The 12,416-nt window shown below is 40.7% G+C and overlaps 1 protein-coding gene across 2 annotated transcripts in view; it reads left to right on the top strand.

Moving 5' to 3' along the window:
* Positions 1 to 11,876, top strand: part of LOC115142799 (integrin alpha-5-like) — a 56,676-nt gene extending 44,800 nt beyond the window's left edge. The window contains exons 20-30 of one of the 2 annotated variants that reach the window (XM_029682550.2): positions 2,555 to 2,705; positions 2,986 to 3,078; positions 3,392 to 3,471; positions 3,662 to 3,742; positions 4,010 to 4,115; positions 4,279 to 4,437; positions 4,777 to 4,887; positions 6,557 to 6,670; positions 8,599 to 8,700; positions 8,874 to 8,996; positions 9,681 to 11,876. In XM_029682550.2, coding sequence (XP_029538410.2) covers positions 2,555 to 2,705; positions 2,986 to 3,078; positions 3,392 to 3,471; positions 3,662 to 3,742; positions 4,010 to 4,115; positions 4,279 to 4,437; positions 4,777 to 4,887; positions 6,557 to 6,670; positions 8,599 to 8,700; positions 8,874 to 8,996; positions 9,681 to 9,764 — 1,204 coding nt within the window. In that variant the 3' untranslated portion in view covers positions 9,765 to 11,876. The other variant, XM_065001637.1, reaches the window with a different exon arrangement.
* The last annotated feature ends 540 nt before the right edge of the window (positions 11,877 to 12,416 follow it).

Here is a 12,416-nt window from a genome sequence, read left to right as displayed (position 1 = left end):
GCATGACTTTGCCATGTGATTTTTATTAGCGGCAGAGTACAATCAAGTTAAGAGTTTCCCATGGACAATTGGGGAATGTGTGTTTTCTGTTTCCACGAGAACAAGTCAGTCAAAAAAGCTGAGGATTCAGTACTTTCTCTATGCCGCTTCGACGACCTATCACCATTGGAATGTAATACACAGCTTGTTTTTTAGGACTTCCCGAGAATTCCCATGCGTGAGGTTGTTTTGTGTTCACAACCTTGAGGCCTATCTTAGAGATAAATGCCCTTTATTATTGGTACTTTGTGTAGTACATCCTCTGGGTTGAATTAAACAGTAGATTTGGAAAGTATTCAGACCCCTTTACCTTTTCCAAATTGTGTTACGTTACAGCCTTATTCTAAAATTAATTAAATTGTTTTCCCCCCTGACCAACACAATACCCCATAATGACAAAGCAAAAACTTTTTTTTTTTTTTTGCAAATGTATAAAATATAACAAAACTGAAATATCACATTTACATAAGTATTCAGACCCTTTACTCAGTACTTTGTTGAAGCACCTTTGACAGCGATTATAGCCTTGAGTCTTCTTGGGTATGACGCTACAAGCTTGGCACACCTGTATTTTGAGAGTTTCTCCCTTTCTTTTCTGCAGATCTACTCAAGCTCTGTTAGTTTGGATAGGGACAGCTATTTTCAGGTCTCTCCAGAGATGTTAGATCGGGTTCAAGTCCGGGCTCTGGCTGAGCCACTCAAGGACATTCAGACTTGTCCTGAAGCCATTCCTGTGTTGTCTTGGCTGTGTGCTCAGGGTTGTTGTCCTGTTGGAAGTTGAACCTTCACCCCGCTCCGGAGCAGGTTTTCATCAAGGATCTCTCTTGTCATTGCTCCATTCATCTTTCCCTCGATCCTGACTAGTCTCCCAGTCCCTGCCGCTGAAAAACATCCCCACATCAGGATGCTGCCACCACCATGATTCACCGTAGGGATGGTGCCAGGTTTCTCCCAGACATCACGCTTAGCATTCAGGCCAAATAGTTCAATCTTGGTTTCATCAGACCAGAGAATATTTTTTATCATGATCTGAGAGTCCTTTAGGTGCCTTCAGGCACACTCCAAGCTGGCTGTCAAGTGCCTTTTACTGAGGAATGGCTTCCGTCTGGCCACTCTACCGTAAAGGCCTGATTGGTGGAGTGCTGCAGAAATGGATGTCCTTATGAAAGGTTCTCCCATCTCCACAGATGAACTCTGGAGCTCCGTCAGAGTGACCATTGTGTTCTAGGAAGTCTTTTTTATCAATTATATTTGTATTTTTGAGTTTAACCATAATATTTGTTGTAATATTTGTTCTGTCTTATCTAGTGGATTAAACTGAAATTGCAACCAACTTTCTATGGTTTTAAAAATAGCAATATTTTGGAGATAATTTCATTTTCAAATAACCAAAAGTGAGAGGTTGTAATCTGAATAAAGGGGAAAAGGCCATTCTTGAACATGGGGTGAGACATTCTTACTAATCTGCTTGAGAACCAGTTCAGATTTAAGTATGACTTTTGTATGACTGAAGCCTTTAGGGAGGCTTTAATAGTTCATAATTTCTGCCCTCCGAATTCATATTCATTATATAAATAGGCCTGTTTAATTTTGTCTGGCTTGCCGTTCCAAATTAAATTGAATACTTTTTGCTCGTATATTTTTTGCCCGTATAAAAAACAATTATAAATGGATTATATTTCATGTAAATGTTTGTCTGTATCTGAAGATATCTTAAAAGCTTTGAATCAAATACAATTGATCTTACAGTACAACTCCCTCTCCCCTCTCCCCCCACCACCTTAAACCTTTCCTCCTCTCTCGTAGTCTGCAGTGATAGAGTAGCGATGTTATCACCTCCTCTGCTTTTCGTTCAACTTTTTTTAACATAGATCCCTGTCCTCACAAGGAACAAATTTGCCTCAGGGACCCCATAAGGTCCGCCATTATGGATTTTCTGCCAATTAGAATTTTATGAAAAACATTGACCGATCTGCACGAAACTTGATATGTGGCATCTATGGACAAAGGTCTCTCAATGCAAAATTTGGTACACATTTTGCAAACAATGTCAAAACTCAACATGTGCAAGAACATTCATATCGACCTTGCGGTAGTGCTATAACAGGCATGTGTTTATATCTATTGATTTGTTTGGCTCAGAGTGATGAAATTTGGCACACACGCTCAGGGATATGAGTCTAGCTAACCCACACGATATCTCAGACACCACTGGCCTGATTTTTAGTGAAACTTAGGCGAATGTTGCGTATTTCCATAAATATCTGGCATTTAAAAAATGGCACTGATTGGCCTAAGGGGGGCGCTATAGTAATCATTAGTCACATGCAATATCACAGACACCACTGGCCCAATTTTGACGAAACTTCGGTGAATGATGCGTCTTGTCATAAAGATTTGTCATTTACATTAATTACACTGATTGGCCCAAGGGCGGCGCTGCATCATTCGTGGGGGATGACATGTTTATTGTTGCTTTGTTTTACGTTGTTGTATTTTCTTGTGGTTTCCTTAGCGATAGGACGGAGGTGTATCTGGGTGACGATAACTCCCTGACCCTGACTTTCAATGCCAGGAACGAGGGAGAGGGCGGGGCCTACGAGGCAGAGCTTTACATGGTGCTTCCCCCAGAGGCTGACTACAGTGGTATAGCCCGCAACAATGCGGTGAGGGAGCAACCATCTGTCTTGTCCCTCTTAGGGGAAATGCTAACTCAAAACGATGCTACGGCTAATATTTCTAATAAAAATGACAATGCTAAGATAATAAATATCCACATGACAATGACCATAATTCAAGTAATATCAATGCAGTAATGTTGATACTAACGATGGCCTGATGACTAAAACGATGGTAATGACTTAAATGGTTAGAAAGAATTTGCAAATCCTGTGAAGTCAAGTCTATGTCTCTCTCTCCATGTTTGTGCTTGGATGTCATAAGCAGAGTCTGACTCAGCTAACCTGTAGCTACGAGGCAGAGAATCAGACCCGCTCTCTGGTCTGTGACCTGGGCAACCCTATGAAGTCTGGCACAAGTGTAAGTGGACCATCATGGACTAACTTTTTCTTAAATTCAAAGTCAAATGGAGCTTTATTGTTTTGAAGGGAACTTCCAATGTTGCTGAAGCAATATGGTACTTCTGTCCTTCTGATTGTGGGTTTCTGTATGTCTGTACAATTATCTGTCTTTACGAATGATGTTGTGTGACCCAGACTGATCCTGTTAATGACTGTGTGTGTGTGTGTGTGTGTGTGTGTTTATGACGGACAGTCTTTCTGACAGATCTGAGGTCAGTGTATCTCTAGTGTCTTTGTGGTTGATCGTGTGTCTTTTATGTGGATCTTCACAGTTGTGGGCAGGCCTCCGCTTCACTGTGCCCCGACTGAAGGACACTTACAATACGGTGCAGTTTGAGCTCCAGATGCGCAGGTATTTCACAGTTGTACCTTCAGCACAGAAATACTTCCACACTTACTCCCGTGTCCTGACTTGAGCTAAGCTTAGGGTCAGTGCATAGTTAGTTCAAATGTTGTCGACAGTTAAGTGAATGTCCAATGAACATCTATGAGCCATCTTTTTGGCACAATCTAAATTAATTCTCTGTTCTCTCTCCACTCAGTAAAAATGAGAATAGCTCCCAGAGCGATGTTGAGCTCTATGATCTTGAGGTGGCTGTGGTAGCTGATGTTATCCTACAGGGGTGAGTCAGCATGGATGGATGGATGGACGGACGGATGGACGAACAAACAAATGAATTAGTGGTCTCCATCACTATACTAATAACATATTCCCTGTTTAGCTACACTCAAAGTGACTGGGTACCAATATACTGGACGTCAATAGCCCCAATTACATTGGAAAGAATGTTTCATTACCATGTTCTGTTGGGTATGTCTACTGCATCTTTCTACTATTTTGTCCTTTGTCCTGCGGTGTTACTCTCTCTCTCTCCTTTTCTCGATTGAAGCGTTTCTCGTCCGGACAAGCTCCTCTTCCCTCCCCCAAACTGGAGGGTGAGCCACAGCCTCCAAGAGGAGCAGGACATTGGGTCTGAGATCCAGCATGTCTACGAGGTACTCAACGTGTGCCGCTAGAGTCGATTTTGTTTTATTTTGTTAAGTGGGGTCAAGTGGAGTTGTAGGGTTAGGTGGTTGAACAAATGCTTATCTCAGCTTCCTGGTACAGTATGCTGACATGGGTTTTCTCTCTCTCTCTCTCTCTCTCTCTCTGTGTTAGTTGGTGAACAACGGGCCCAGTATGATCAGTCAGTCGGTGCTGGAGCTGCGATGCCCTCTGAGAGCTCAGGGTCACGATCTTCTGTACCCTGTGGAGATCATCACTCAGGGACCACTCAACTGCAGCTCCAACCACACCCTCAATGCACTGAAACTCAAGGTGAGGAACACACTTGCACGCACACATGTACACATGCATAGATGCATGCAGGCAGGCACACACACACACACACACACTTGCTCATAATGGATGCACACGCTTGCTCATAATATACATCCACAGACACTCATCCCAGATACTGTATACATTCACACCCAACCCGAATACATTGTCATTTATTTTGTGTGGCGTCACATAACGATTTGCAGTATTTACACCAAGGATATGCAGTAGTCCAATATTACCCAAGTGTATGAGTCACAATGACCATATGAGAGTTTTGTGTTATGTGTCTATGAGTGGAACGGTACATGTGTAGTATTCTGTGTGTGTTGCCAGCTCCAGCCTCCTACAACAGAACAGCCTCCCTCCTCACAGACGGTCAGCCCTGAACACCACATCCAGAGGAGAGAGGTCTACAGGGATCCTCTGGCCAAACAAAGCAACTTGGTGAGACAGCCGTATGTGTGTGTGTGTGTGTGTGTGTGTGTGTGTGTGTGTGTGTGTGTGTGTGTGTGTGTGTGTGTGTGTGTGTGTGTGTGTGTCGTGACCTGTTAGTGGTACTTTTAATAGGTAAAAAAGGGTTCGCAGGTCAACTTGGTTTCTACAGTCACCTCTCATGTTTGGAGTAGCTTTTAGAGGGAGAATCTTCACCTCATGTTTGGAGTAGCTTATAGAGGGGGAAGGGAGGCTAAGTGGAGTTAGTGGGATGTTGTTGGCTTGTACTGTGAGAGTGAATACATGTATGGCTGAAAGGAAACCACCAGCCCAGACCCATAAATTACCAAACTCATTGTAGCTACAAATTCTTCAAATGGAAACATGACCATGCACGCACTCACATAGTCATCCACTGACAGTACTGACCACACTCTCAGTCCCTACAGCATTATAAAGCCAGCCAGTAGTGCCTCTCGAGAGCTGTTCATCTGATCCCCATATGAAGATTCCTGGAGATGTTTTCTCTCCTTCAACAGCCCCAATCTTCTCTCTTTTTACCTTTTCTTTTCTCTCATTTCTTCATTACTTATTTATCTATCATACTTCCTTATTTTCTCTCCCTTTTCTTCTCTCCCCCTCCCCTCACTCATCTTGTTTAGGGACTTGACATGCTTAACCCCATGTGGAGTCAACAGTGACACACGGCCGCTGAGGTCTGTTGACTCTAAAAACAGTAAAACAGCAGATACCGGCTGTTAAATGAAGTCACTTGGCACATAGTCTGGGAGCACAGAGATTAGAGAGTCAAGGGGTAATAATGAGTATCTTATGTGAGGCCTGTAGTTCACTAGCTTGTTAAATAGACTGGCCTCGAACGCTGCTGGTGCAGCAGTCATGTTTATTGGCCTGCCGAACCTCTTCTCTCTTGAAGTCATTGTCTGTTCTTTTGACTTTGTTTGTTGTTTTTCATTGTAATTCAGTCTCTTTTTGAGTCTAGGCTTTCGTTTCATGTCCTAACGATAGCCTTCTGAGCTGAATTACCACAGACAAAACACTAAGAACCATCAGTGGCTTCGCTAATACCACAAAAGACAAACTGAAAGAAATGTATTCTCTCTTTAAAGGGATATGAGGATATCTATCATAATAAGATCTGCTCGTAATTATGAGTTATATAGCGTCGTTGTATGTGAAATAAACTTCTCAAAACAAAACTTCTCAAAACAGCTGTCAAATCAAAACGGCTCTCTTTAGTTTTTTTCCTTTATGCTCTAAAACCCATTATTATTCAGTTATGCAAACATTATTCATTCCCTCTCTCCCTGTCATTCAGTATTCTTTCACCTCAAAAAAACGAATGACCACAAAATGTTTTACAACAAAATTAACAATGGCTCCCCACTTTTCACAAAGGGCACCAAGGATACTACAACCTAGTATCATTCCCTTTCATTAAAAGCAAAGGGATTCGCTCTTTATGGAGAACTTGAAGATACACGAAGTTTAGTTGCTCATTGTTTACCTAAAATGTTGGCTTGAATGATGCCCCAAAGGCAAAAGTTCACAATAGCCTCTTACTGCTCATAATCACAGATTGTTAGCCATAACTGTGTGTGAGACTGATTGAATGTCATGCAATTGGTGGTCTGTATTGATGACTGTTTTCCTTCCTCCATAGTCATGCTCTACGGTGGAGTGCTGGAGGCTGCACTGCCATGTGGGGTTACTGGAGAGAGGAAGCAGTGTCATTCTGACAGTCCGCTCACGCATCTGGGCTGAGACCTTCATCGAGGTGAGAGAGCGTGACTGTAGTTTGTACTACTGTCATATACCATGCAGTACTGTTTATATTAAATACTAATTTGGATAGCACATGTATATTGTGTGATGTACAGTCGTGGCCAAAAGTTTTGAGAATGACACAAATATTAATTTCCACAATGTTTGCTGCTTCAGTGTCTTTAGATATTTTTGTCAGATGTTACTATGGAATACTGAAGTATAATTACAAGGATTTCATAAGTGTCAAATGCTTTTATTGACAATTACATGAAGTTGATGCAAAGGGTCAATATTTGCTCAGGATGCTTTACTGTTGGCATGACACAGGACTGATTATAGTGCTCACCTTGTCTTCTCCGGACAAGCTTTTTTTCCGGATGCCCCAAACAATCGGAAAGAGGATTCATCAGAGAAAATTACTTTACCCCAGTCCCCAGCAGTCCAATCCCTGTACCTTTTGCAGAATATCAGTCTGTCCCTGATGTTTTTCCTGGAGAGAAGTGGCTTCTTTGCTGCCCTTCTTGACACCAGGCCATCCTCCAAAAGTCTTCGCCTCACTGTGCATGCAGATGCACTCACACCTGCCTGCTGCCATTCCTGAGCAAGCTCTGTACTGGTGGTGCCCCGATCCCTCAGCTGAATCAACTTTAGGAGACGGTCCTGGCACTTGCTGGACTTTCTTGTGCACCCTGAAGCCTTCTTCACAACAATTGCACCGCTCTCCTTGAAGTTCCTGATGATCCGATAAATGGTTGATTTAGGTGCAATCTTACTGGCAGCAATACCCTTGCCTGTGAAGCCCTTTTTGTGCAAAGCAATGATGACGGCACGTGTTTCCTTGCAGGTAACCATGGCTGACAGAGGAAGAACAATAATTCCAAGCACCACCCTCCTTTTGAAGCTTCCAGTCTGTTATTCGAACTCAGTCAGCATGACAGAGTGATCTCCAGCCTTGTCCTCGTCAACACTCACACCTGTGTTAACGAGAAAATCACTGACATGATGTCAGCTGGTCCTTTTGTGGCAGGGCTGAAATGCAGTGGAAATATTTTTTGGTGATTCAGTTCATTTGCATGGCAAAGAGGGACATTGCAATTAATCTGATCACTCTTCATAACATTCTGGAGTATATGCAAATTGCCATCATACAAACTGAGGCAGCAGACTTTGTGAAAATTAATATTTGTGTCATTTTCAAAACTTTTGGCCACAACAGTAGATCAAATGTAATTTAACTTGGTACTAACAATCCTAATGTAGTATTAGTACTTTAATACTACTGTTATTATTGGGAGTTCAAATGAAGAATGAAGCTTCTTCAGAAAGTATTCATACTTTTGGGCCACTTTTTTCTAATAACTGTAAAGGTTGCAAGTTCAAATCCCCGAGCTGACAAGGTACATATCTGTCATTCTGCCCCTGAACAGGCAGTTAACCCACTGTTCCTAGGCTGTCATTGAAAATAAGAATTTGTTCCTAACTGACTTGCCTAGTTAAATGGAAAAAAATACTCCTTGACTTATTCCAAATTTTTCTTGTGTTATAGCCTGAATTCAAAATGGATTAAATCGTTTAAAACATTTTTTTTTTATCTCACTCATCTACACGCAATACCCCATAATGCTTTTTGTTGTTTACATTTACATTTAAGTCATTTAGCAGACGCTCTTATCCAGAGTTGTTGTTAAAAATCTATTCAAAATTAAATACAGAACTATTTCATTTACATAAGTGAAGGCACTGTAGGTTCTGCTAGTCGGTGGTACAATGTTGCCCTCTCCTTGTAGTACATTTGTAAAGCATATAACCATTTTTTAGAGTGTCCGTTTTACAGTGAAAGGTGTTGGTTTCTTTTGTACACACTTTGGCAATATTTGGCTAAGTAGTTCAGATGATCTATTGTCTCATGATTTATTTTTCTTTGAACAAATGCTACAGAGGGCATACAAGCAGTATGTGCTGGAGTGTTCTGCCCAGTACAGAGTCACGAACATGCCCTATGCCATCGCTCCCAAACTCAAACCCAGTGGATCCACAAAGGCAAGTGCAATTTATTTATTAAACTGTTCATTTTTAGGTTTTTGATGGTTTTAGGTCAGTCCTGTCTGTATGATTTGGGATATCGTTTGAAGAAGTGCACACAAAACATTTTTTTAAAGCATTCCAAGTGACCTCTCACTCCACCACGGTAACAACATATCATTGCGTTGCAGGTCCTGACTCCAGTGATGTGGAACAAGCCGGAGAGCCAGTACATTGTACCCCTGTGGATTATCATTCTGGCCATACTGGCTGGACTGCTGCTGCTCGCCCTGCTCATATATATACTATACAAGGTAAGTGTAGCGTAAAGGACAATAAACCCAACGGGCAAAATCACATGCATGTTACATCATAGGGGTGGCAGGGTAGCCTAGTGGTTAGAGTGTTGGACTAGTAACCGGAAGGTTGCAAGTTCAAACCCCCAAGCTGACAAGGTACAAATCTGTCTTTCTGCCCCTGAACAGGCAGTTAACCCACTGTGTCTAGGCTGTCATTGAAAATAAGAATTTGTTCTTAACTAATTTGCCTAGTTAAATAAAGGTTAAATTACATATTGTTCTGTTTGTAAGCTGTTTTCATGGTTGGGAATACGCTATATAACCAGATAAAGATGTTGTCATAGGAGAGACGTCATATTATTACAATCTGTTTCTGGTTGCTAAAAATACACATAGAAAATAATTTTGCACCAGTATACAACCTGACCATGAAGTCCCATAAGAGGTCATCATGATATCATTGCAACCGGTTTTGTCAGTTAGGGAGAAGCATATCATTCTTAAAAAATATCTAAAAACTATCAAATAAGATCAAGATTAGAAGTGTTCAAAATGTACAGTCTTGAAAGCTTATGTTGTTAGCACATAACGATGAAATGCAAACTAACTGAACTGGTACTATGACATCTATGAGGGCTATTCATGTAATTAGTGCCTTTGAAATTGTAATTAGTCTCCTTTCTCTTTCCATCCTTCCAGATGGGCTTCTTCAAAAGATCCAATCCCTATGGTACAGCCATGGAGAAAGCTCAACTCAAACCCCAGGCTTCTTCTGAGGCCTAAATGGTGGACCATCCCAGACGTCGTTTCGAAAACTGGAAAGTCATTGCGTTGGCCTGAACTTGTATCTCCAAATGAACTACAGAATACTCATGCATGAAGGGCAGTCTTCAACTAATATCAGTAGGATGAGTACTACTTGGACCTCACTGGTATTCAGCCTGGTACTACACACTGAAATGCTCAAGCAGGCAAACACATAATGAGATGTCTGGCTCAAACTACAACAGAGCTATCCTGGCACAGTTGAATGGACAATAATGTCTTTAAAATGCTGCTTTTTGCTTTGGGAAAATCTCCATCAAAGTAGCAACACTGGATGGGGCAATGGAGCATTCATTCAATTGTTTTATTCACCAAATACATCTTTACCTAAATCAAATCAAAGTTTATTGGTCATGTACACAGTTTGGCAGATGTTATAGTGGGTGCAGCGAAATGCTTGTGTGACTAGCTCCTAACAGTGCAGCAAAAATTTCAAACAAGTACAATTAGTTTTCTTTTATTAACTTGAAACAAGAAATCACGAATGGCAGAATGAATCCAGTTAATAACCCAAATAACACTATGGATCAGTAATCCAAATGGAATCTATGCGTATACACACAACTATATACTTAAGAACAATGGAGGAAAAAGAACACATAGTCATACTTGAGTAAAAGTAAAGATACTGTACCTTAATAGAAAATGACTCTAGTAAAAGTCACCCAATTAAATGCTATTTGAGTAAAAGTCAAAAATATTTGGTTTCACACTCCTTATTAAGCAAACCATTAAGCAAACCAGACGCCACGATTTTCTAGTTTATTTAAGGATAGGCAGGGGCACACTCCAACACTTAGACAATCATTTACAAACAAAGCATTTTTTTTTTTGTGAGTCGGCCAGATCAGAGGCAGTATGGATGACCAGGGATTTTCTCTTGATAAGTGTGTGAATTGGACCATTTTCCTGTCCTGCTAAGCATTTGAAATGTAACAAGTACTATTGGGTGTCAGGAAAAATGTATGGCCTAAAAAGTACATTTATTTTCTTTCGGAATGTAGTGGAGTAAAGGTAAAAGTTGTCAAAAATGTAAATAGTAAAGAAAAGTACAGATACCCCAAAAACTACTTAAGCAATCATTTAAAGTATGTTTTACTTAAGTACTTTACACAACTGCTTAAGAATTATATGTACAGCGGTAGACATTTGACCTACCTACCGGTAAATGAGGAGAGAATGTTGAAGAAAGTGTGTTATTGAAGGGAATCAGTGTGCAGCACAACGGTAACGGCCAAAGACCTCCAAATGCTAGGAGCAGAAAATAACACAGGGTATCAGTCAAGGTAAATGTTTTCCTAATGTCACAAAACTCCCTCTATCCTCCCGACGTATGGATGGACCACACATTGAAAGAGAGTTTGCTACTCCGGTGTTGCCTTACTTTGGCTCAAACAGGCCATGCCTGACCCTGATGGCAAGCTTACGGTGGCCCACCATCAACAAAGTCGGCGGTAGCTGACAATGCTAACAGTTTCATGTTGACCGTCAGTTGGTCATTGCGTTGCTGGGCTGCTGGCGATATACCACCATATCTGTCAAAACGGGTGCAATATCAGCTTGCCGACAGTGGTGTGCTGCCTCATAGCCACCAGTTGTCCAATAAAAGCTTGTTGGCTGGAGAGTCTTTGATGTTGTTGAGAAAATGAAAATGGCCCTGTTGCTGATATATATATATATATATATATATATATATTACATTTGTCATGCACTTCCTGATGCATTATGTTACTGTGCAACTTGACCATATTTGTAAATACACTGCTAGAGCTTTTTTAGATACTTATTACAGTTGAATGATAGATATAACCTCACATCCACTAACCACTATTTTATAACCCATTTTTTTGTGCATTTATCAAAAGGAACTTGGTCATACTTAAGGAAATGTTTTGTTAGTTTTTTTGGGGGGGTGTAAGTTTCAAAGTTGTACACTTATAATTTTATGAAGACTATGTAAAATGCAGTGGAAATATGTTTTTTTGTAAAACTATTCTCTCCCATATTGGGAGTTGTCATATCTTTTTCATAAGTTGACTCAAAATAAATGTACCATTTCATATAACCTTATCCAAGTACTTTTGAGAAGATTAATGCTAATATTTAATGTGCTTCCTTCTGAAAGCAAGAACACTGGTGTTATTCACCATACTTATTAGTGTGCCTTTAATTGCATTGAGGGGGACGCAAGAAGTGCATACTTTGGGTGAAGGGTGGTACCTGTGTTTCCATGGTATCTGTGTTCCGATTCTCTACCGTTCTCCCCGTCAAGGATTTAACAATGTTGGAAACTCCCTCCAGCCAATGCTTACAACAATCCAAGGCTTTTTTAAAATAGGGACGCAAGTTAGCTATAGCACTACAACTAGCTATAGTGAGAGAAAAAACAACTTAACTCAGAATATATGGTGTGGCACCTTGCTTCAGCTCTCACGAACAGAGGGAACAAGAGCGGATAACAATTAACCACAGTAAAAGTACAGTGCCTTCTGAAAGTATTCAGACTTATTTCACATTTTGTTGTGTTACAGGCTGAATTCAAAATGCATTAAATCAATTTTTTTCTCACCCATCTACACACTATACCCCATAATGACAAAGTAAAAATTT

This window comes from Oncorhynchus nerka, linkage group LG15, assembly GCF_034236695.1.
Source record: "Oncorhynchus nerka isolate Pitt River linkage group LG15, Oner_Uvic_2.0, whole genome shotgun sequence".
Classification (NCBI taxonomy): domain Eukaryota; kingdom Metazoa; phylum Chordata; class Actinopteri; order Salmoniformes; family Salmonidae; genus Oncorhynchus; species Oncorhynchus nerka.
Note: the sequence above shows the minus strand (reverse complement) of the source record. Positions and strands in the feature narration are given on the sequence as shown.